Here is a 26,462-nt window from a genome sequence, read left to right on the forward strand (position 1 = left end):
TTCCTTGAAAAAAATTTTTTGGGGGGAGTGCTGGGGGGAGTGGGGGGAAGAATCATTAAAACAATGCATTTAGAACAGAGAGATAGGACCTGATGTGAAGGTCAGGAAAGCTGCAACAACAGTCTATAGTAATTAATAGAGTCGTCTACTACACAGTGGAGAAATTAAGAGAAAAACTGCCCCTCCCTCTGCAAAAAAAAAAAAAGCACTAAATAAATAAAAGGGAGGAAGGAAAGCATATATCATAAAAATGTAAAATCAGTAGTCTGTAACTGAGAAAAGGAAAAGCAAGGGGAGCTTTATGTGTTTGGCATTAATGACTATTTTTAAATAAATTTAACACTTTACTCAGCTTGTCAAAAATTAGGAATAAGAAAAGCTTTCTTATTCCTAATTCTCACTACATGAAGGCTTTGGGAGGGGGAATTGCTCTTCCCTTCTTTGAATATTGTTTTCTAACTTAACAAAGGACTTGATTTTTCAAATAGGTGATTCTCTAAAAAGATATCAGCATTGTGGCATCAAGAATAAATGTGAATTTTATTCAAGAATTCAGATCAAAGATTTTGGTTCATTTTCATATTGGGTGAAATCCCTAAACTAAATATTTAGCTACTGCAGATTTAGAGAAATCAAAGTTCAATACTGAAAATGGAGAGTTTAATTATACAATAATAAAAATGTAGGAAACAAAGTATTTAAACATAGAATGATTTCTGAGATTCCATGAATGGGAGCCAAATTAGCTTATCAAGTATATGGCTTTGTAATGGAAAGCAAAACTGCTAAGACAACTTTTTTATTAAAAAAAAAAAAAAGGGTCTATTCCTAAATAATGTCAGTAACTCTTCTGCAGGACAGTTCAATTTTATCAGAGCAAATCTGCACACAAGAGGACTATCAGTTTACCAGCAGCTTTCCAGCAGGACCTCACTTTGTATTTTGGAACCTCTTCACTTAAGTCAAGCTAAAATCAAGTTCTTGTAACAGCTGTGCTATTTACATTGTTCCCTTAGTTGTACATTGCCCTGGTCTCTGAAAATGAAAGGAAATACAGTACAGTAGCAGCTGATGCTTTCAACTTGCCCCCACACTCCATCCCAAACTCATTCTCTCACCCTCTTCTCAGCCCTTTTCAAAGCAGGTAAGTGAAGCTGTGCTGGAGCTTCAGACACAGCTCAACTTGTGTGAGGAGCTGTGCAACGTGGAGAGCTGGAGACGCAGGATTCAAACAGAGAGCTCAGCACAGGCAACAGCGGTTCAGCTCCCTGTGCATTATCAGCCCGATTTCAAGCATGCTCTCTTCTCAGAAAGGAGCCCAAAAAGAGAGCCCCAAAAAAGAGCATCTTGAGGACTGGATGGGGCATACTTTGTTTCCAAATAGTATGAAACATTCTATTTTGAAGCAGAGGAGTGTTTGTCTTCTTAGGATAGATACAAGAAGGAAATCAGTGTTTGATTCCTCTGAGCATCCTGCCTGAGAAACAATGACTTCAGAGCAGACTATATACCATTACTGTCATCACTGTAACCTAGTCTATAAATATCAATGCTGCATCCATATCACAGACTGTTAAGAGAATATTTCAGAGTATATTATTCTGTTAGTTGAGTGATCTAATTCTTCCAAGTACAATTCCATTTCGGGTTATAGTGTTGGTAACGTGCATTCCAGAAGCATAACTGATAAAACTGTTGCTATAGCCACAGCAAAGGAATTAAAAGTCATAAAATGATGATGAAACGTATTTTAAAAGAAATGCAGATGTGACGTTTTCAGCTTACAGAATTAAGATTTCTAAGTTCACACAATTCAGCTTAAAACTAAATCTGTCAACGATGCTGATGGTACTAAGGCACAAGGCCTTGTTACTTATATTCATTGCTAAGTTCAAGGCCAAGAGCTTCATGTAGTTTCTCCACAGTCTATAGTTGGTTGCATTAATATTTGAAAATTCAAATTCTTCACCTAAGCCTGAGCATATGCAAATACATACACGAAGACTGTCTTGCAGAAGAATAATGTTGACATATCACTCACCTCAAGAATAATCTTATACATCAAAACTACGATTTATAATACTTTTTTAATATATACATCTGCTTCCATGCAGGGGAGATTAAAAAAAAAAAACACAAAGAGGTTGGGGGGTGAGGGTTTTGTGTATTTTCACCCTTCATTTTATATATCATTATTACTTTTACTGAGAAGGCATCACAGATGCATCTTAAATCAGAAGAGTTGTTGAAAACCACTCTCTACAAACCTCTAAATTAGCATTCATATCACCTAGAGAATGATGACATATCAATTAAAAAAAAAAAAAACTTCCAGGAAAAATCTCAAACAACACAGCCAACCTAAAGTTGAAAATAATTCATAGTACTCTGCTTATTATAAGCAATTAGACAATTTTTAAATTGCAATATACATCATTATTTGATGTCCTAATGTAAAAGTAACTAAATTCAATCTCACTAAGTAAAAACTATGACTACTCTATTTCTGAAAAGAGTAGCAGCGCATATTTGATAAGTATGGTCTAATTTTAAAAAATATTTAGAATCATTTGGCATCCCTCAGGCATACAGGGATAAAATTATCAACGCTGTTATAAACATTTGCTGGGCCACAAAAAAAAGTCTGGAGCTGTATTATGAAGCAGGCTAGCAAACTCAGAAAAATAAGAACTCACTTGGGCGCTATTTCCTACAAAAAAGAAAGTGTTTAACAATGAGGAGAGGCTTGGCTATTCTTAGGGATCTGTGTACATAGACTAGAGTACTTATAACATACGTGTGTTTCCCTAAAAGGATAATAGGCTCATGGTATCTAATGTTGAACTAAGAATTTTGGTTGAAGGAAAGGAGTTAGTTTAAAAACAGTTTTCAGTAAATTCAGAATGTCAGAAAAAAAATTATTCCTGTTGACTTCTTTGAGAAACCAATGCAAACAAAACAAAACTGAAGTCAGTCTACATGAAAACCACACTTGCGTATAGCTTCAAGCTATTCCTTTCTTTTTCCTCCCTTTTTTGGTCTTTAAAATATTAATTTTCTTCCAAAGCTAGAAAACAACAATAATCACTGTAATAAACATGATTAGGGTGTACTTGTTTTTTTTTTAAGATAGCAGAGAACATTTCTAGCAATATAGTCAATGCTTTTAATATGCACAGCTTTTCCTGGAAAAATGAACCCAACGGTTTTCCTTCAGATTTAGATACTCAATTTTATAGGGAAAAGCAGAATTAAAAAAAAAAAGAAGCAAGCTAGGTAGTACTCACCTCTTCACGTAATTTTATCAACTGCAACATGAATGCACAAAAAAAAAAAAAAAAAGATAAAAAGGAAAGAAATGGCAGGAAAGAAAGATCAGTGGTGTGACAGGATACAGAATTAACATTGACAATTTATCTGTTTACATGTTTAGCATTTAAAAATCACAGACAAACACATTAAAAGAACCTAAACATAGACTACATGCAGAGTTTTTTGAACGAATAAAGATCACTTTCTCACACTGTCACATTAAACAAAGAGAATAGTGTGAAATTCTCTTTTAAAGTACATCTAAGACACCATCATGAAATAAAGGGGAACGACTTCATAGAAGTCTATATTATAAAGAAAGAAAACAAGTTTACTGTTCCTCTCTTCTAAGAATGTACCACTGAAGAGGTTTTGTATATACAAGTTTTCAGGATGTTTCTCTATTTTGAATCTTGACAACTGCTTTCAGATTTTTACCTCCAAATGAAAATGATTAATAGCTCATGCTTTTGTCCCAGTAAGTATTTTAAAACAACAAACTGGTATGTTAATATCATACTTGTACCCATTCTAGTAACAGGATCACCTCTGGAAGTAAGATGATTTTAATTGGGAATAAAGCATGCCAGGAGAGATAATATTTAGGACATAAAATATTTCACAATCCTTAGCAATACTGTGTATATCAGAGTTGATTCCCAAGGTTTCGTTTTGCTGAAGAGGCTACTGTAATCATAAGGTGTTTTAATTTTTGAAGTTTCTTCACTTATCAGTTTTCTTAATCTTGTAAACCAGGTCATTTCAAAGCAATGAACTCACTAACTTCATTTGTACTGTAATTTGTTTTCACCAAAGTCAAACTTCAAGCCACTCTTTACCCGTTAGTAAACTCTTTTGTGATAACATTTTGATTCTTCTCTGTAGAATATTTGTCTTAAATTTTACAGATAAAACGTTGTTTTACTCTTTAGAAACTAGAAAACGGATATAACCATATGTCTGGTTCCCTGGGTGTGTGTGATAGTATTGTATTCTAACCCACAAATATTGGGGAGTTGAGGTGTCTTCCAGTTTCTACAATGAATAGAAAAGAAACCAATGTTGATGAGACTATAAACCATATTCTAGGTCTGAAACTTGCACCCTCAGCAATTCAGGTCTACAACTGATAATTTTTAAGCATCTAAATATCTGTAACATCTGTTATAACACTTGACATAAGCAGGCCAATAAATTAAACTATTGCTTTGGGAGAAACGTGCCATGAACTGCTCACTATAAGTCTTTCTAAAAGTATCATGTTTACTATAACCCAGTTCTCAAAGCTTAAAGCTATTTTTGTCTCCAATTCAAGGAGAACCATATGCATTCCAGCTTAGTCTTGTTATTCCATTTGTTATTTGAAAAGTATTTCAAGTACAAAAGAATGAGATTTCAAACCAGTGATGAATCTTAGAAAAAGGATACAGAATCTATTACATAAGGTCTCACACTGCATTTAGTGAAAAAGAAACTTTTTCTACCTTTCAAAAATACATATGAAGTTGTCATTGCTTGTAATTAACACAATCATTATCTCAGCAACCACTGAGTGTGTAAGTCAATCATCTCATCATTTCACGGGAAAAAAAGTTACAAGTCTTCCCGAGAAGAAGTAAAATTCTAAACTAAAATACGTGGCCTATCATACATCGGAATCTTTCTCTTTGCTATCGGAACATCATGGGAGAAAAAGGGCAAACATTAATTCTCAGAAAAAGCTGATCTGGGATTGATCGCACAGCTATTTTTTCTCTTTTTTCTTTCTGGGGGCACCATTCTTCAGTTGACTATGATACTTAAAGGGCCAAAGTTTAAAACTACTCTTCAGCAATGGAGACCATTTGGGCATGCCACCCTGCCATAATCAATGAGTGTTTAAAAATGCTACCCATTTGTTTTTTCAATAGGTTCCAAACAAAAAACGTTCTATCTTGTTTGTGCTGCATGGCTGCATCCAAGCTTTACACCGGATTTGTAGCTAAGCTAGGTAATGGGAGGGGTTTTAATCTTTATCTTTTTTTTTTTTTTTAGTTAGTCTGAGAGTTTTCACACAAGTAAACAAAAGATGGCCTGTTTTTGAAAATTAACAATGCTTAGACTAGGCTGAAAGTAGTGATTTCGTATTTTTTCGATTCGCATTTTATCGAGTTTCTATTTCCGTCACAGGCGACATGAAAGTGTGCCATGCCACCGTGTTGAGTTATGATAATCAACATCTTTTTTGAAACAAAGATTTCTGCACCCCCTCCCCCACCATGCAGAATTTGATACAAGAGGTAATCTGTTCCTTTGTGGGCTGAAAAAATCTGGTTTACGCTGGTTTGAACCAGTGGAATCTCTTGTGGTTAAGCCTTCTGCTGTGACTAAAATCAAAACTGCACTGCAGAGCATGTGAGGGTTCGTGCGCGCGCGCCTCTGTGTGTGAGGGGCATCACGTGACCACCAGAACTACCGAATTTTTTTTTTTTAAAGCTGATAACGCGACTGCCGTCTCTGTCCGCATACAGATAACGAATAAATGCTGAACTCTATTAAACGCCCTTTACACATTATCGTGGGTCGAACACACAATTTTCAGAACTTATGATGACAGTCTATTTATTTTGCTATAAACCCTCAGCACGTAACGAACAGATTCGTGCCTGGTAATGATCTGCTCTGCCAGGGCTATATGAAATGATACCGGCCTTCTTTAGATCTTGGGGAATTAAATTGACCGACTTCACCCCCTGGTCTGTAGCTGAAGTTTGACACACTTTATGCACAGCAAGCCCAAATCGGAACTTAAGAGAACATCGCATTAAAAAATTAAGCAAATCATATCTGCTGAATATTGCTTTACCACAAAAATTTCCTCACTTTTAGACATACCCTACCCTTTATATATATATTTTTGAACCTTCTATCTGGGATTTACTCAAATTTCATTTACTCAGGTTTATTCACTGATCAATATAATTTTGCATATGGAAACTGAGACACTATTAGGTTTCAGAAGTAGAGCTTGGAACATTTGTCCCATTATCATACTCTACTGTGAAGGGGATTTAATTCTGTATGAATTTTTTTTTTTCCTTTCCTAAGAATCGTTTTCATGAAACTAAATCGAGTTAACAATTATTAAAGTTTCCACTCTAAATACAGCATCACTACATTTCAAGAACAAGCTCTTTGAAAATATTAAGATGCTGTCATATGCAATGGAAAATTTGATTTGTTAAAAGAACAAAATGATAATGCCCAAGACAACTAACAGTTCATGGAAAGACCCAACAATATTTGAACGTGCCAAATAGGTAATTTTGCCTCTTCTCTGTAAATCAAGGATGAGCTATACTTGATTGCATGAAATAGATGTAATAGAAATGAATTTATACAAAGCAATTAGTTTGGAATTAAATAAAAATGTGTACTGCATGGAGAACATTAAAAATGCATTTGAAAATTCTTAATTTTTGAAATTTTAACAATTCTAATGGCAAAATGTTTACATATACAAGAGTAAATTAATATACTGTATAGTTAATTGGAAGATCATAATTATGTGTATCAACGGCCAAGTTTTAGATGCCTAAAAAATGCATTATAAACTGGCAGACTGAGAAATAAGAACTAAGGTATTCACATTTGTCTAAATCTACAAAGAAGTCACTATAGGGAAGGTGTGGATATTGCATTGAAAATAACTAAATAGCACTTAGTTCATTTGTCTATTTACAACCTTTGCTACTAATTATTTATCATTTTTTTCTGACCTATACTTTAAAAAAACTGAGATATAGCCCAACTTTAGTTAAACAAATATTGCCACCTTTGGTCTCATTTTTCACTTCTCAGTTTTCCCTGTATTGTTAAAAATTTACCATAAATATGACATGGCCAAGAAGTTCTGAAAAATCAATTTCTCAATAATTAGGCTGAAAATAAACATATCTGTGTGCAGAAAATATTTTCTTCTCTAATTTACTAGGTGAGCTTCTCTAATTTACTGGCAAGGTGATCCTAGCCAGAAAAAGCTATCTTCTCAGCCACTGAGCTACAAAAATTAAAATGAAAAGCCAAATCTTTTCTTCCTTTAAAGAAAAAGTTTCTGTTTTGATTTCATAGTCTGAATGAATACTGTGGCAGAATAGTTATTCTCAAGTGGCCATTCCAAGTTAAGGATGTATTATATAGTTTTAGGGATTTTAATTCCTATATATTATGACAAAGAGCCCCAAAACAAAACATAAAGGCTTCATTATGATATGGAAATTGTGCTACTTTGGTAACAAAATATCCTAAAAGTTATATGTTGTCTCTTTGAACTTTCAGATCTGATTCAAATTTTAGCCTGAAAAGTTCACATAAGTAATAATCTAACAGTTCCACAGTCTCATGACTATAATTCATCACACTCTATTTATTGAAGTGACAGCTCCTTACAACTAAACTTCAGGCTCTCCAAGCACTTTCAGAATTTGTAAGCTTGATTTATACAAGTCCAGGGGAAATCTCTGAGTTATCACTTTAAAGTGACAGGAATATAATTTGAAAAATTCAGAAAATATGAACTCAATCTATTTTTGTGGAATATTTTTCTTTAGGCATTAAAAAAAAAAGTCCTCCTTATACGTTCGTAAGGCAAATGTTCTAGGCACATAAAATGTCCATTAAGAGAAGAGAACATGCTTTAAAAAAAAAAAAAGATCCCTGTCATAGTACTACAGCATCCATTACAATAAAGGAGTTTGAGTTAGAAACACCCTCTTCTCTTCTATTTCCTCTATATTAGGCAGCAGTTTCAAATGAGGTAAAGATCTATAGCTCTTTAAAGAACTGTCACAGAGATTCACTTTTTTTTTTTTTAACACATTCACTTTTTTTTTTTAAGACAGTGCTTTTTTTTTTTGCAGTAAAGATGGAAAATAAACTATGATTAATTCACTCAAGAGGAATGAGCACTCTAAATCGCACTTAAAATAGGAAAAACATTTTTTTTGCTCTCATCCTCACATTATTTAATCTATTATGAGTAAAACTCCTTTATCACATCATGCTTTTGTGTTTGATGTGCTCCTTATTTTTTTTTCCCTTAGCTATTCTCACATTTCAATCAGGGAAGCTGAAATCCCAAGTCAAATCTTAAACGTGTTTACATGTCTGAACTGAAGAAGCTGATAACATCCAACTAGTGGAGGAGCTGAGATCTTTCCAAAAACAAACACAGGACTTCTCAGTGATTCTTCTTCCTTTCTGGGGGTGGGCAGATGGGGGCCTTTCCATCACATGAGCAACACCCCTGTTTACAATATTCACATTTAGTGGATAGTATTATAGTTTCAGCATATATAGACTGACACTCTATCTACAAGGGTAAACACTATTATGCAGTTTTTATGATGCATATCAATACATTATGTTCAGCAGCTCATTAAAATTTTGGTTTACCCAATGAATGATTTATGTTCATTTTTATTTAGAGTAGAGGCTTCTTCTAGACTTGCCAAAGTAACGTTAATAAACATGTTCAGGTCTTGCTTCTGAAGTTCCCTATCATTTATTTTCTTTAAAAGTGTCAAAGAGAATCAGTCACTCGGGCTGTTTGAGACATTTTTTTAAATTCATCTCTACTCTGAGGTTCTTGAAACATTTTTTAAAGTCATATATATTATCTACATGAATTAATGAAATCGGCAGTATTAATTCAAAGAAAGAAGTGGGACACTAATTAGACTCATGACACTACTGTGTGATCCAATGAGAGCTGACAGCCAAGTTGCAAGGCCTCTTGAAGAAGAAACCGTGTCTTATTTTTTTGCCTATCCGGATCTTAAACTGCGAAAAGACTTTTCCCATTACTACTCCTACAACTATTATCATCATCATTATCATTACCTGACAAGGGCAGCACCTCTATGTGAGTATCCAATTTCCACACTGGGGCTTCCAATTTGCATTTTGGTGAATGTATTTTTAAGAAGGTACACAATAGGAGCCTGAGCTGCCCAGTCGAATTTTGAAAGCTTACTTTCATTTGTTTTGCTGCGAATGTTGATTTAATTATACTGCATTATTATCAAAGCTGCATTATGTACTTTTTTATTCCTTTTACATGTGTTGGAGGTGAGGACCTTGGCTTTGTCCACAAACAGTGTGTTTCAAGTTATTCCTTAAGTACTAAATAATAAAGAAAAGAGAAGAAAAGATTTTTTTAAAAGATAGCAGACAGTGATCACAAGGTAAAGGGTTAAATGTAAGATCTCCAAGAAACATTTTGAAGTTGATTAAGACTCCAGCTTTGCATTAAACAGTATCGCTTCCACATGAGTTGTTGCTAATACTGTTACAGAGCAGCTTGAGAGCCCAGTGTGCCAGTGACCTCCTTCACCCTCCAGCCACCCACTGGGCCTTCCTGATTAGCATTCTACCTGGTTCTCTGAGGAATTCCCATCATCCCCTAGGAGCTCATTCCGTACTTCGTCACTGTAGGCGATCCGTGACCTTTTCTATAAAACAAAACAGAAAGGGAGAGAGCAAGATGAACGTTAGAAAGTAAAGGCTTCCAAGCATTATTGGTATCAAGACTGATCATCTCAAACCTCGAGAGCCCCCTAATGGAAACCTATTTGCTCAAATCTGCAAACCAAAGTTGAGCAAAGTTCTTGAACTTGAGGAGTTTAATGTAAATTATAAGTTTTTTCAAATGCCAGTAATGGATGAAAACTCTGCATTGTGTGAGTACTCTTAATATTGACAAACGGATCAGAACTGATATGTTATTCCATGCAGTCATTCAGATCAGACCACGAAGCTGAAAGAAATACAGCTATTTTGCTGTATATCTGCCACACTCACCAGATGCAGTTAAAACAAGAGTATATAGGGTCTTTAATACTGTGGCAGGAAATGGACTCTACAATATAGATCTTTTAAAATCTCTAATTCTAGGATAATATTATATCTCCAGCTATATACTGGGATGCCTGGAAAATAGCATATCCCCATTTCCTTCATTATTGTGATGTTACTAAGCAGAAAGAGATGGAATGTAAAAGCCCATCCTGTTTCCAGACTCTAAATTAAATGTCTCCTAGTCCTCTATAAAAATGGCCTAAGGAAACGTAGTGGGAGTGTGTGTGTGTAAGTGTATCTGGTAAAACAACTTAAATTTCCCAATCCCAGTAAACAAAGGCAAGTAGGCTATGAGTCAACTTTTCACAATTCCCGTAAATAAAGACAAGTAGGCTATGAATCGATTTTTCACACACTGAAATTTTGTTTTACAAGAAATCTACCTTTACCAGTAAAGTCAGAGGGACATGTCTGCAAGCAATTCATGAATTATCTAAACGTGCACACATTTGGAAAAGCTAAAAAGCTCTGGAAATTAGTTGTGAAGCTAGAGTGCCATCCTCAGATCCTACTTCAGCATCACTGTTCCAGACCCAAATATGGATGTACAGGCTACTTTACTGCCTTTTCTGCATCTGAGCTAACTGAGCAAAATCAGCCAATTAAAAAATGGCAGCTGGGAAATAGGAATCTTTTCCCATTTGGGGTCTACAGTTTAGGACTTAAAATTTCTTACCTGTTCAACTGTGATATGAAAAATTATTGTAGTTTAAAAGGACTATCCATAATCCGTGAGAAGAAGTCAACAAGATTTTTAATTAGATTTTTAAACCAGTGAATGTGTAGCAGAGCTTTGCCACATAGAGATCATAGTATTTTAAACATAAAATCCTACTATATTGTAACTTAAAAAGAACTTTCGACAAGGAAAACTAATAGATTTTAAATCATTTTAAAGTTTGCCTTTTTCACTTGGGGCTCCCTATCTGAACCCCAAAACACAGAAAATTATTTGTGACTATTCTCAATTCTCCCAAAGATGGGACATGAGAGAGAATTTAGTTCATTACATAGAATAGAAGTCTCAGGGCATAAAGGCTTAACTCTCTGGCAGAATCCTGTTTAAAAGGGCTGAATGGGGTGTAAATAAAAATAAATAAACCTAGACATCCCTTTATTCTTTAAGGAAAACAAAAATCAGTCTTGTGGAATTCTAAAGGTAGCTTTGGTTAAATTGAGACTAGAACCATGTGGTCCTAACTATAGCTCAGTAGTCATTCTACTGCACAAAATTTCCTCACTTTATTACCCTCTGAATACACGCACACAGGAAATAAAAATATATAAAAGTTGCAAAATGTTACAAAGGAGATGGTGGTATCCCCTCCTATTCTAGGTCTCTGCCCCAAGCCCCACTTCCTTGCTATAAATGTGTGTATCATACCTTGGCAAATGTATTAAGTCTGTAAGTAGATAAATGTATTAAGTCTGTAAGTAGATAAATGTTGCAGAAAGGACAAAACAGGAGAGGTAGGTCATTAGCCTGAGGTCAGTAATGACATCTATATCAGCTGTCTTAACTATTCAGGAGTGACCCAACTCATTCCTTTTTGAATATGGCAGGCTTCTCACTGCCACAAACAGCAGATATTAGGTTGGTGTCTCTTATTGTATTTACTGAAGCTACTATTAGCTATTTCTACTGACTCTGTAAAGTATTGAAAAATGCTAAATTACAAGGACAGTACACTATGTGGCCTTAGCACATTTCATTCAACCCAAACCTTTCTTTTGCCCATTTGGGGCTCCTTGCTACAATAGTTTCAAACTATCTAGGAAAAGTATTTTATAGCATTAAAGGAAATGAGAACCTTTTAACAGGCTGTGGTATCAGAGCTGCCTTTTTAATTATTCATTTCATCACTATGGGGGACTAAAACATTCCACACTATGCAAGAATATCATATGGAGATTGTTTTTGTTTTTCCCTTTTTTACCAAAATACCAACAAATTGGCATAGATTGTTCAATTACACTATATTCTTATTTTGATTTTCTGTACTTCAAAAGAAGAAAATTACAAACATGGATGCCTAAATAACTAATCTTGTTTTGGTTAGAATCCATTGCTTTTAAAAACCAGCAATTAAGAGTGTACAGGCTCAGCAACAGAGGAGCACTTAAGATTTATCCATAGTTGAAGGGTGGGCCCTGTAAATGTCACTCTTTTCCACTGGGATAGTAAAAACTGGTCATTGGGATGACTCTCTGGATGTAATTAAACACATGATATGCTGAGTTTATAAAATTTTCTCTGATAGGACTGACTTCTGTTACAGAATGAAAAGACAACTTATTTCAAATATCAGAAATAGTTCCTCATGAAAATGACACAGCTGATGCTGAAAACTGAATTCTTTACACTTAAGTATCACTTTGAACAAAACGTTTTTAAATTCACACTTTGCTTTATTAAGAATTATTTTTAAATTCCTGCCATTGGTCTTTTCTCCTAATTTTTTGTGGTTTGAAATTTTAAGTAAACTGAATTTAATAAACTGTAATTTAGCCTGCAGGATTATCACTAAAATAACTGAACACCCAAAAAGGTTTGTCTGAATGAGAAACTCCTTATTTTATGAAATTTTCCTCCAAAATATCAATAAATTGTTTTTCCTTTTATGGAACTTTTCTGTTAGTATTTTACATTACTAAGTACTATGCCATACTTTAAATTGGAAGATTCAAAGTTAATGAAACTGAAACACCTACTGTATCTTGATCAACTAACTATTTTTTATTATCAACTGTATAAAATCTGTACTTTAGCCAAATGCAAGCATGAGAATTTGAGCTGGAAATGTCACACATTCAGCTACAGTTTGAAGGAACCCAATTCATAATGCATTTTATAAATAGTTAATGACTTCTATACATAAGCTAACCAGGCAAATCAAGAAATTGTCAACATTTTTAGTCTTAGTTGTCAGTTACTACTGTCTACTGGTGCTTTATATGTGGCTTCAGGAGAAGACAGAAGCTCTCTGCAGTTTGTAATCTATTGCAATTTCAGGTCTGTACCGGAAGGGTGGAAAAGCTTCAGCTGACAATATGTGCCACACACACACACACACATACACTCTCACATACACAGAGTGTTAAATACAAGGGCATTCCTCACTTTTAGTTGTGTGTTTGTGTAAAGTTTATTCCTTCTAACTTATATATTTGGGTAGACAGAGAAATCTACAGACCATATATGAACCCTAAAAAATATGAAAAATCAACAACTGATTGCTATCCCTAAGACATTAGATGCACAAAATGTCAACGGGTTATTTTAAACTGATTACAAAAGTGAGTCTGTGGTTAAGAACGCAAGAAAGCAAAAACTGCCAAGCAGTTTTTTTTACTTGATGAACACGACGTTTGCATACTGATTGGCTGATTTTCTTAAAGCCAAGTTCAAACAGATACACTTGCTCAGTTCTCTCTGGAAATTTGGCTTGAAACAATCTATCTACTTGACCTTAACATTTCCCAACTGAACTGAATGTGTTCCTGGACAGGCACTGCTAAACTAGAAACAAAATGAATTAACTTAGCTTAAACTAATTAAGAACTGTGATCTGTGGTACCGCCTCCTGGATGAATCTACACTAGAAACAGGGTATACGGAACCAGAATGAGGATTTCTAGCACTCACCACTAGCATAAGCATAACAATGAAGTTGGTTTATTACTAGAGCGTATATGAGAATTTAATTTCCATGGCGTGCACATGGCAAAGCAATTGCTTAAATTGCCTCACCTGGGAATTTAATACAATGTTATCATCAGACCAGCCACATTGTAAATAGATTTATAATGCTTTCCATGTGCTGCACTCTGTTGCATATGAATTAAGTAATGATCTGGTATTACAATAAAATCAGCTAGTTCCCACACCTGGCAGACAGGATATTTCACTAAATTAATACCCAAACAGCTACATCACAAGGCATGGGAGAGGAAACAATCTCTAAGGCATTGGACGTGAGTCTAACGTGGGAGGTAAACACTCCATGGTTATGTAAAATGTTACTGTGTTGAATGGGCCGCTCAAGACAATCTGTTTCTAACATCTGTATTACGGAATTAAGACTTTCTCAGTTCCATTCAATTTTGGCCTGATTTTCTTCATTCAGTACTTTAATTACTAATCAGCAATCCACAATGTTCACAAACACTAAGAAAGCCCTTTATTCTAATCTATGTGCTGCAGACAGCCAAATAATTGATACAAAGTGTACTATGGTTTTGGTAAGTAATGAAAGAACAGCTTGTCCTACTTCCTAATCGAATTGGTCTATAGAAGAAATGGTTAACAGATTTCTCCATAGGTCTAAAACAAATTACCCAGTCTGGCCAGACTTTTCCATTGCTTCTACCATGTCTTTCGGTTTCCCTATATTTAATAATGCCCCAGGTTACCAGGTGATACACCTATTAAAAACTGTTATGCTTTCATAGCCAAAGAATTTAACTGCTCTAAAGAATTTAACTGCTCCTGTTATAATTAACACTTTGGGATAGCTATAGAATACCATGAAATTATATTTATTAGTTAGTCATATAATCGCTGGCACTCATTTCTTACCTAATTTTATCTGGTTCTAATTAAATAACATCATACTTCCATAATGCCCAGATGGCATTTTCTAAAATGCATCTATCTCTGGCACAAGGCATTGCATTTCCAACCTCCCTTCTATTTCTCCACTGGCAATTTCAGCCTTTCATCCTCACTCCACTCAGGACTTAAAAAGGCTCATCAATCCAGGGCAGGAAACTTACATTTTGGAGGAAAAAAATAGAAAGAAATCTGTGAAATTCTGTTTATTACACCGCTCTCCATGTTGTACTAATTTTTAGCAAAAAAACAATTTAAGATTAAAATGTATCATACTGGGGATTCCCTCGTCCAGTGGTTAGAACTCTGTGCTTTGACTGACGAGTGTACAGGTTCAACCCCTGATCAAGGGGACTAAGATCCCACAAACTACACAGTGTGGCCAAAAATAAAAAATAAATGAAAATAAATTATAATAATAATGCTCTTAAAAATATCATACTAAATAATACAGATAAAGGTAAAGTCAACTGTTAGGCAAATGTTTCATCCTTGGAAAACTCTTAAGAGGACAAAGCACAGGGCACTGAATGAAAAGAACAGAAATGATATCTCAGTATGTGATCTTGGTCAAATGAAGTTTTCTGAGTATCAGTTTCCTCAATCTCTAAAAAACTTGTAACAATACTTATTTCCCAGGACTTCTGTGAGGATTTAAATATTATAAACAAATGGAAACCTACCATAATACCTTGAATGTGATAACATTACAAAGGATATTTAACTAAATATTTGTTCATTATATTGGAAAGGATGCAATAAAACCAGTACACATACATGACTGAGGGTCTAAATTAGTGCATTCTTCCTTAAAAATGATTTGCCAATATATACCAAAATTTGCTTTAAAAAGTCATATTATTTAATCCAGTAATTATAATTCTACTACATTATTTTGCCCAACTATCTATTTTATGGTGCCACAATTTTTGGACAACTTCCAGTAATAAAAACTTTATTGCATTTCTTTAATGTTATCAGAGAAACTAACTTCCAATCTGTGTCTTCTAAGTAATCACTCCACTAAACATGGCTTGCTCTTGCTCAAGGGACTGTTTAGAGTTAAAGGTCAAGCCCATTTGCTGGAAAGTGCACACGCCACATGTCACCAATACTGTAGTGTTAACAAAGGGAAGGCACACTTTCTATCTATCATAAACTCATGGCCAGTGGACCAGATGCAAGCCACCAGAGAGGAAATACTAACACACTCTACTTCCAGCAGTTGGAATAGCAGGTTACCGTGTGAACACTGAGATAACTCATTGTTCTTGAGTATGTAATAAGAGAAAAAAAAAATTCCAAGATAAAAAATGTCTTCCTATTATAATCATCCTCATTTACTATTTTTGCTTGTACTTTCAAAACATTTTACATATTTGACATTGATATTTGTGTTCTGACTGTAAATAAGATAAATCATATCATATTTTCTCTAATTTTTTTAAATTTAGCTTTGTTATCATATGTGAGTATTTATTTGCATATGATGAAGTTATATCCATATATATACACTTAAAGACTCACACAAACCCATATGCAATCCATATGGAATGACTCTATTTATGTTTCACAGTTCTAGAAGAGACTTTTATTTACACTAGGAACTCTGACCATATTGCTGCTACATCATTTAATGATCTGCAAAACACAGAGCCCAGAAATCATGGAACTGCACTTCTTCATTTCCTCCTCCAGCATTTCTAAACTTACGTCTGAAATTTAAGTTTAACACTAGTGTTTCAAAATGCAACTTGAGTGAGTTAGAATCATGGCCCCACTTGCTTGCATATGCTTATAGTTTACAACTTTGACACTGCTATTGAACAGTGTGTCTGTGTCTTATATCATGTTAGTCTGTCAATCAATAATTAAGTTACTTCATTCAGAAAATCCGCTCATATAGAATGCCCAGATGTTGTTGTCAACATCTGGAATAGTGTAAGTATGCAGTAGAGGAAGTTTAGTTCCTTAAAGTCTTTCTGAATATAAAATAACTACACAGACTATACTTGAAATACTCAAATAAATATCCTATATATTCCCACTGGAAAATGATACTCTGATAAATGAATGCTAGTAACAGGTGCTTTTATTTGCAGTTTTAAAAGAACTACTGAAATAAAATATGAAGATGTACATAATTAATTTGAATCTAGGCTTCCTATGTAATCTACCAGGTGGCACAATGATAAAGAATCCATCTGCCAATGCAGGAGATGCAGGTCTGATCCTTGTGTCAAGAAGATCCCCTGGAAGAGGAAATGGCAACCCACTTTTTTATGCCTGGAACCCACTTTTATTTATGCCTGGAAAATACCATGCACGAGGAACCTGGTGGGCTGCAGTTCACGGGATCGCAAAGAGTCAGACACGATTGAGCAACTGAGAGTGCACGCGCATACACATAATCTGCCCAGCATTAGTAAACAAAAGTGATCCATTCGTTGCAGATCCATCCACAGTCATTATTTCAAGTGATCCAGACACGCAGGAACAAATGATCTTGAGCATTTTGTGTAACTGACACTGAGGTTATCACATAAATGACAGTGTGTGATAGTTGACCAGTGACACGGGGCATCAACTAGACCAGCCTGCAAACGTAGAGATGAGGGGTTTAAGCCAGAAGAACTGTACAAAAAAGATCTTCATGACCCAGATAATCACGATGGTGTGATCACCAACCTAGACCAGACACTCTGGAATGTGAACTCAAGGGGGCCTTAGAAAGCATCACTATGAATAAAGCTAGTGGAGGTGATGGAATTCCAGTGGAGCTATTTTAAATCCTGAAAGATGATGCTGTAAAAATGCTGCACCCAATATGCCAGCAAATCTGGAAAACTCAGCAATGGCCACAGGACTGGGAAAGGTCAGTTTTCATTCCAATCCCAATGAAAGGCAATGCCAAAGAATGCTCAAACTACTGCACAATTGCACTCATCTCACACGCTGGAAAAGTAGTGCTCAAAATTCTCCAAGCCAGGCTTCAACAAAACATGAACCATGAATTTCCAGATGTTCAAGCTGGTTTTTAGAAAAGGCAGAGGAACCAGAGACCAAATTGCCAACATCCTCTGGATCATCGAAAAAGTAACAGAGTTCCAGAAAAATATCTACTTCTGCTTTATTGACTATGCCAAGGCCTTTGACTGTGAGGATCACAACAAACTGTGGAAAGTCCTTAAAGAGATGGGAATACCAGACCACCTGACCTGTCTCTTGAGAAATCTGTATGCAGGTCAGGAAGCAGCAGTTAGAACTGAACATGAAACAACAGACTGGTTCCAAATTGGGAAAGCAGTACATCAAAGCTGTATACTGTTACCCTGCTTATTTAATTTTTATATGCAGAGTACATTGTGAGAAATGCTGAGCTGGATGAAGCACAAGCTGGAAACAATATTGCCAAGGGAAATCTCAATAATCTCAGATATGCAGATGACACCACCCTTATGGCAGAAAAGAAAGAAGAACTAAAGAGCCTCTTGACAAAAGTGAAAAAGTTGGCTTAAAACTCAACATTCAGAAAACTAAGGTCATGGCATCTCATCCCATCACTTCATGGCAAATAGATGGAGAAACAGTGGGAACAGTGACAGACTTTATTTTTTGGGGCTCCAAAATCACTGCAGATGGTGACTGCAGCCATGAAATTAAAAGATGCTTGCTCCTTGGAAGAAAAGTTATAACTAATCTAGACAGCATATTAAAAAGCAGAGACATTACTTTGCCAACAAATGTCCATCTAGTCAAAGCTATGGTTTTTCCAGTAGTCATGTATGGATGTGAGAGCTGGCCTATAAAGAAAGCTGAGCGCTGAAGAATTGAACTGTGCTTTTGAACTGTGGTGTTGGAGAAGACTCTTGAAAGTCCCTTGAACTTCAAGTAGATCCAACCAGTCCATTCTGAAGGAGATCAGCCCTGGATATTCATTGGAAGGAGTGATGCTGAAGCTGAAACTCTAGTACTTGGGCCACCTGATGTGAAGAACTGACTCATTTGAAAAGACTGTAGTGCTGGGAAAGATTGAAGGCAGGAGGAGAAGGGGACGACAGAGGATGAGATAGTTGGATAGCATCACTGACCAACGGACATGAGTTTGAGTAAACTCTGGGAGTTGGTGATGGACAGGGAGGCTTGGTGTGCTGCAATCCATGGGGTTGCAAAGAGTCAGACACCACTGAGTGACTGAACTGACTGACTGACTGAAGCCAGATGAGTGATCTACTCAAGGCCACAAATCTGTGACAAAACAGGCAGAACAATGACAGAATTCATTTCCCACTGCCCACCCTTTCACTTTACCAGATCACCAAGATAGGCTGTGGGCATCTTATCACCCATTCCCTAGCACAACGTTGGCTGTTCCATTCACCTAGTTCTATGAATGTATCATCAACTACAAAGTTGATTAGTCTGCAGATTTTGTTTCTTGTCACGCTCCTCCAAAACAAACAGACAAGCAAATCTTTACTTGTACTTTGTTGTCAACATCTGGAATATTGACATCAATAAATTCAAAAGTCCAAGGGTGACACATGCCTAATGCACACCGTTTTATTTGATAAAATACAGTGTTTGATCTCAGTGAGTCACAACCATACCTATGAGTGTAACTTAGATATGTTTCAGGATTAATCTTCAAAGGCTACACCATAAAACAGCAGTAATCTACCCACATGGCAGGAGAGGAGCCACACCAGTTATTAAGATGTGTTAAGAATCCTCTGATGACACCACCCTAATGGCAGAAAGTGAAGAGGAACTAATGAGCCTCTTGATGATGGTGAAAGAGGAGAGTAAAAAAGCTAGCTTAAGAACTCAACATCCAAAAAACTAAGATTATGGCATCTGGTCCCATCACTTCATGGCAAACAGATGGGGAAACAGTGGCAGATTTTCTGTTCTTGGGTTCCAAAATCACTGCAGATGGTGACTGCAGCCATGAAATCAAAAGATGCTTGCTCTTTGGAAGAAAAGCTATGACAAACCTAGACAGTGTATTCAAAAGCAGAGACATCATTTTGCCAACAAAGGTCCACCTGGTCAAAGCTATGGGTTTTCTGGTAGTCATGTATGGATGTGAGAGTTGGACCATAAAGAAGCCTGAGCACTGAAGAAATGATGCTTTCAAATTGTGGTGCTGGAGAAGACTGTTGAAAGTCCCTTGGACTGCAAGGAGATAAAACCAATCAATCTTAAAGGAAATCAGTCCTAAATATTCATTGGAAGGACTGATGCTGAAGCTGAAACTCCAATCCTTTGACCACCTGATGTGAAGAATCTACCAAAGAATCCACCATGTTTCAGTGACTTTATAGTGCTCATGATTCAAAGGTGTACGATGTTATCTTTTAATGCTTTATAAATACAGCCAATATAACTGTGATACTTAGGCAATAAAACTCTTCTAGCCCAAATTCTCCGTGGAAATATTTTGAAGATTACTTCTATACCAAGGTGACCCAAACGTATAAAATAGGATTAAGTAAATATAAATATTCATATTTGATCCATAAACATGTCATGAATCTAAAAGATTCTCCATTTTCAGTCAAATAGTCATTCTGCATACTGAGGGGCTTTACTTTATCAAATGATATTCTTTCTCCTCTATCTTCAACGTGTCACTCTTTACTGGTTTTTCTCTATTCTTGTAATTTTAAGAATGCAAACATTTTTAAGTGTATCCCAACTTTAAATTTTTTTTTAAGGTAAGAGTTTGTTATTCTGCCTTTTTAAAACATGTTATTTCTTTATTTTAATTGGAGCCTAATTACTTTACAATATTGTGGTGGTTTTTGCCATACATTGACATGAATCAGACATGTGTCCCACCATCCTGAACCCCCTCTTCCCTCCCTCCCCCACATCCCTCTGAGATATCCCAGAGCACCAGCTTTGGGTGCCCTGCTTCAAGCACTGAATTTGCACTGGTCATCTATTTCACATACAGTAATATACATCCAACTTTAAATATTTTAAAATGTCATTTCATCCTGCACTACTCTTCCCCAGCTAATGCCTAACTGCTCTTCATCCTGCCTTTCCTGGCTAAGCTTTTTGAAAGAGTATTCTCTACAAACACTAACTATAGTTATTCATGGTGCAGCCCCTTACTAACTTCCAACAAACTGATGTTTTCCTGTCACACCGCAGGAGTCCCTGTGAACATCAGTCACTTCCTAGTGGACAAAACCATTTTAAAATAACTCTTTTGGCGTAGTTACTGGAGAAGGCAATGACAACCCACTCCAGTACTCTTGCCTGGAAACTCCCATGGACGGAGGAGCCTGGTAGGCTGCAGTCCATGGGGTCACGAAGAGTCAGACACGACTGAGCGACTTCACTTTGACTTTTCACTTTCATGCATTGGAGAAGGAAATGGCAACCCACTCCAGTGTTCTTGCCTGGAGAATCCCAGGGACGGGGGAGCCTGGTGGGCTGGCATCTATGGAGTTGCATAGAGTCAGACACGACTGAGCGACTTCACTTTCACTTTTCACTTTCATGCATTGGAGAAGGAAATGGCAACCCACTCCAGTGTTCTTGCCTGGAGAATCCCAGGGACGGGGGAGCCTGGTGGGCTGCCGTCTATGGGGTCGCACAGAGTCAGACACGACTGAAGCGACTTAGCAGCAGCAGCATAGTTACAGATTTCTAGAAAAGTTGCAAAGATAGTGCAGAGAGTTCCCATATAACCTAAACCTAGTCCCCTTACTATTACATAACACCTTCCATTAGTGTGGCACATTTGTCCCAATGAACAAATCATCTGTTCATTATTATTCATTATTACAAACTGAGGTCTATACTTTTATCAATTTCCTTAGTAGCTAATGTTCTTTTTCTGTTCCAGGACACCATCTAATATCCTGTATTATGTTTAGATGTCATGTCTCCTTAGGCTCCTCTTGGCTATGACAATTTCTTGGGCTTTCCTAGTTTTTGATGGCCTTGACATTTTTGAAGAGTACTGGTGCTTCACAGAATGTCCCTCAAATGGGATTACTCTGAGGTTTTTCTCATGACCAGACTGCGGCTTTAAGTTTCAGGGTGGAAGACCACAGAGGCAAAATGCTCTTTTCATGAACGTCATATCAAGAGTACATATTATCGACGTGACATCACTGATGATGTTCATCTTGATGAACGTAAGGAAGTGTTAAGTTTCTCCACTGTAAAGCTACTCTCCTACCCCTTCTCGTACTGTATGCACTCTGCACAGTCTACATTTGAGGAGTGGGGAGCTATGTTCCACCTCCTTGAGGAAGGAGTATCTACATAAGTTATCTGGCATCCTCCTGCATGAGATCTGTCTATCTAATCATTAGTTGATATCAGTATTCATGGATATTTATTTTACACTTTGGCTTATGAGCCAATACTACACTTCACTTACTTTGTTGCACAAATGAGTGAGTACCATAAGTCACTTTGTTACCAACTTTGCCTCCAATGGCCACTTTCCAGTCCTTTTTTCATTATTGCTCTGGATATTATCTGACACGGTTGCCCACTTTGCCATTAACAGTTACACCACCATGCTCCCTTGAAATTCCTCCTGCCCTGGTCTCTCCTTCTCAGCCTCCTTCCTCATAACTACTCTCTCAGTCTGCCCTGGGTTTCCAGCCTTAGCCCTATTCTCACTCATCTGTTCGATCTCATCTATATCCATTGTTCTAATCACAAACTAGAGGCTGGCAAAGAAATGTTTTCTGCATAAATTTAATTTCTACTTGGTGCCATAGATAATCAAAAGCCATCTCAGACTTAACACAGACAAAGCGGGGCATATACTTTCTCCTATATACTTCTCTTCCTCCTGTTTTCCCTAATTTGGGGTATGGTGTTACCATGTACATTGTCAATCCAGATAAAAATCCTAAAAAATTTCGTACTCTCTCCATTACTCTCCAAATCCAATCACCAGGCTCTTTGAATTAAACTCTTATTTTTCAGAATATCCACATTTCCAAGATGTCTGTTACCTTATGCACTGGTCACAATTCTTTCCCCGAAACTGTTGTTACCAAGTATTTCACCATTCTCTTTATATATGAATTATATTTGACAGATACTTGTATGGAAAGACTGACAGGGTTTTGGGCAGAGGTAAGCCAACAGGTACAAATTCTCAGTGCCTCATCTTGGGGAGTAAAAGAGACCTTTTCAACCCAACCCTATCTATAGCATAGTATCAAAGCTATAGAAGAATCATTGTCTAAAGATATAACTTATTTCAGAGTAGACATGTTAAAACAGAAAGCTAATTCATTCAACAAAAGCCAATAACTACGGGAAAACGCTAAGCATTAGAACTCTCTCCAACTTTATAAGTCAAGATCACATTTCTCTTTCATTTCAAATGCAGGCACATCTCACATTGGTTATTGTATTGTTCTCCTAAGTTAGGTATTCTCATTTGTCATTATATAGAAGCTAAAAGACCACCCTTTCAAATGAGATGATGTGCACACATATTTCTCCTTTGTTTGTCTGATTTGTGGACCTGAGGAATATGGATTATTTCTGCTATCTGCATGAAGAAGCTCTGCTACAAGCCTGGCATTCAGTATGCTTTTATCTCTGAGACCCCAAATTGTACCATTAGACAACAGAGGACACTTATCTAGATTGAACTGTCATACAAATAGATTTTCTGTCAGCCATACAACTTGTATTGGGGAACATGCCAACAAAAACAAAATCCAGCAATTTAAAACAACAAACCTATCCTCTACTGATACAAACAAATCGCTGTATTTCAAATGAATAAGAATTACTATAGATCACATATCCTGTGTATGGGTGCTACACATAAAAATGTTCTTAGAACTAATTCTATCTAGTTTCTGGAGGTGGTTTAACATAAGGCAAGCATGAAGTATACTTAATACTAGTAAACATACAAGAAAAAAATACTAACAGACAGGAATTACAAGTTATCAGAGGAGAACAGGGTTTTCTAACAAAATTCGAAGCCAAAATTCATTGGCTACATGAAAAAGTTGACATTGTGTTGCACTTTTGAGTTTATTCTCTGCTCTGTAATCCTCTGGGGAATGTAGGTGATGCCTCTGCCCACAAAACAGTCAATCTGAGTAGTAAAACCATCATTCTCCCTGAGCCTAAATTGATTCTGGCTCTGTGTCTTCAACATTCATAAAGAATAATTGAAAACTAGAGAACTGACCTCATCACTGTTACACTCAATCTCTTCCAGATCTCAGACTATTTGGGAAAATATTCAGAGTTGATCTATTCTAAATTGGTTAATCTCAGACATCAAAGATGATAAACTACATCAGTAAAAGTAAAGTAATAAAATTTCCGCAACCTAAAAATGGCATCAGTTTGCCCATCACTATAGAAATAATTTAATCCCCCCCCCTTAATATTTTTGAGTTGAATCTCATTTCCTTTTCTATAAGCTGCACCTTCATTCTGGAACTTCTGTTGGAGTTACTCTCTCAGTGAAATTCTGGCTTAGACTTGTGGGGTCAGACACTGTTGTGAAGCAAGTAAGTGAACATGCAAATTCAACTCTGTGAATCCACACCGAGCTGACGGAGAGATCGAACAAACTTACAGGTCAAACACTTCAACTGAACCGGCGTCATTTTACTAAGTAGAAATCTAATTAGCTCAACTACTAAATACAAATATTTATATCTGCAAATGAGTTTTCTTCAACTGAAATTATGTAACAGGAACTTCGCACTTTACAAAATTTTGTAACATGTTACACAAACAAAGCTGTAACTTTTTATGTTGTATCAACAGGTACTTACGGCAAGACTTCAGATTTTATACAAAGACAATCTGAAAAAACAACAGAATCCAGATACAAGACATGAAAAGGACTTCAAGAATGGTAGCTAAAAGAGAAAACTGGTTAAAAGCAAGGTAAAATATAATGTTCCAAGTTGCCTCCACATTTTGGTAAATGACAGAACTATCTGAGAAAAATTATTTTTACTTTGAAGACAGTTATAATATTACATTAATTTAAAAACATGAACAGATGTAGTCAACTTACTTTCAAACAGTTCAGAAAAAACTAGACATATGTAGAGTGGATAAGATCAATAGAGAAAGCATACAAAAATGATAAAGTGATTGACACAAAATATTAATAGGCAAATCTAGGTAAGGGATATATGTGTGTTCTTTGTGTTATTCTTTAAACTTTTCCGAAAGTTTGACATTAGTTTCAAATAAAAAGCTTAAAGTGATTAAAAAGTATGAAAAGATTAGTGGGCTAAGGACACAGAGCTAGTTTTCTACAACTAGCTAATATCTGAGATTATCTAAATGTCCAGAATAAATCCTTGATCAGAGGATGATAGCTCATGTTAAACAAAAGCATGAGATCATTACTCAAATTTAGACAATTTAAACTGTTAATTTTTATTATATACAATGGTGTTCTCTTTAAGCTTTTTTCCACAATGACACAGAATTACTTTTGCTAGTTTTAAATTAGCAACATAATCTTCTTTTATAGTTCAGCTATGAGAATGGACTTTAAACCATCCCTAGTCAGAGAAACTCAAAGTTATCAGCTCAAAATAATGGAATATTATCTACCATTTAAAACAATTCTCTTTTTCCCTTCATTTTATTCTGAATAAATTTTTGAGAACACTATTTTTAAATTAGATTGCTTAATAGATAGTAATCAATGATTTATTATTATTATTTTACAAAAATGTCTAGAGGAATCTAATATAAATCTCACTGGGGTTTTTGCACTAACTAAAGATCTTTTAACGTGTTCTTAAGTCATGCTCTAACGTTCCTGAAGAGAACACACTCTCACATAGTTAGACACATACCCACTAAACTTTGACTTGATTTGGCAACCAAGATATTGCTGATCTGTCTAATTTTGACTGTGATAGCTATGGACAGGGACAGGATGTAATTCCACCTCTGGAAAGAACACAGCCAATTCTGGCACTCTATAAATATGCAATAATGATAGGACCTTAGGGCTAAAAGGGACCTTGAGAGATCCTCTAGTGCCAGGCTCCCTGATGTCATCGCACACTGAATGTATCTGATAAAGACCTGGAGAAGGAGGTTTCTTAACCTTCACAAAGGAGATTTACCAACAGTCAAGGATTACTGTCAGAAAGTAGCTCTCTAAATTAAACTTAAACCTATGGTACTACTCTTACACATAGTGTAGAGCCCCAAAACAGGGGCAGACCACATTTGGCATAACAGTTGTTCACAGACTAGAAGACACAACTTCACAACTTTCTGTCCAGAGAAAATGATCCCAGGACCTTTTTTCATCTGTCTAGTTTTTCAATCCTTTCATCATCTGAGGGGCTCACCAGAGAATTTTTTCCTGAATTATCTTTAGGCATGGTGCTGGAGAACTTTGAGAGTCTCTTGGACAGCAAGGAGATCAAACCAACGAATCTTAAAGGAAATCAACCCTAAACATTCATTGGAAGGACTTAAGCTGAAGTTCCAATACTCTGGCCAAATTATGCAGAGAGTCAACTCATTGGAAAAGACTGTGATGCTGGGAAAAATTGAGGGCAGGAGAAGCAGATAACAGAGGATGAAATGGTTGAATGGCCTCACCGACTCAATGGACATGAGTTTGAGCAAATTC

At 36.1% G+C, this 26,462-nt stretch overlaps 1 protein-coding gene across 8 annotated transcripts in view; it reads right to left on the bottom strand.

The window, feature by feature from the left end:
- The window catches only part of VTI1A (vesicle transport through interaction with t-SNAREs 1A), a 369,166-nt gene that overhangs the window by 279,824 nt on the left and 62,880 nt on the right, over positions 1-26,462 (bottom strand). For 6 of the 8 annotated variants that reach the window (XR_011462780.1, XM_070363702.1, XM_070363699.1 and 3 more), the window contains exons 4-5: positions 9,726-9,803; positions 3,288-3,308 (exon numbers count right to left, since the gene is read on the bottom strand). Coding sequence is in view for 7 of the 8 variants with exons in the window: in XM_070363702.1 (XP_070219803.1) it covers positions 3,288-3,308; positions 9,726-9,803 (99 nt within the window). In the remaining variant the exon portion in view is untranslated. The remainder of the gene's footprint in view (positions 1-3,287; positions 3,309-9,725; positions 9,804-26,462) is intronic. The other 2 variants (XM_070363704.1, XM_005888659.3) reach the window with 1 other exon arrangement.

Source organism: Bos mutus, chromosome 26, assembly GCF_027580195.1.
Source record: "Bos mutus isolate GX-2022 chromosome 26, NWIPB_WYAK_1.1, whole genome shotgun sequence".
Classification (NCBI taxonomy): domain Eukaryota; kingdom Metazoa; phylum Chordata; class Mammalia; order Artiodactyla; family Bovidae; genus Bos; species Bos mutus.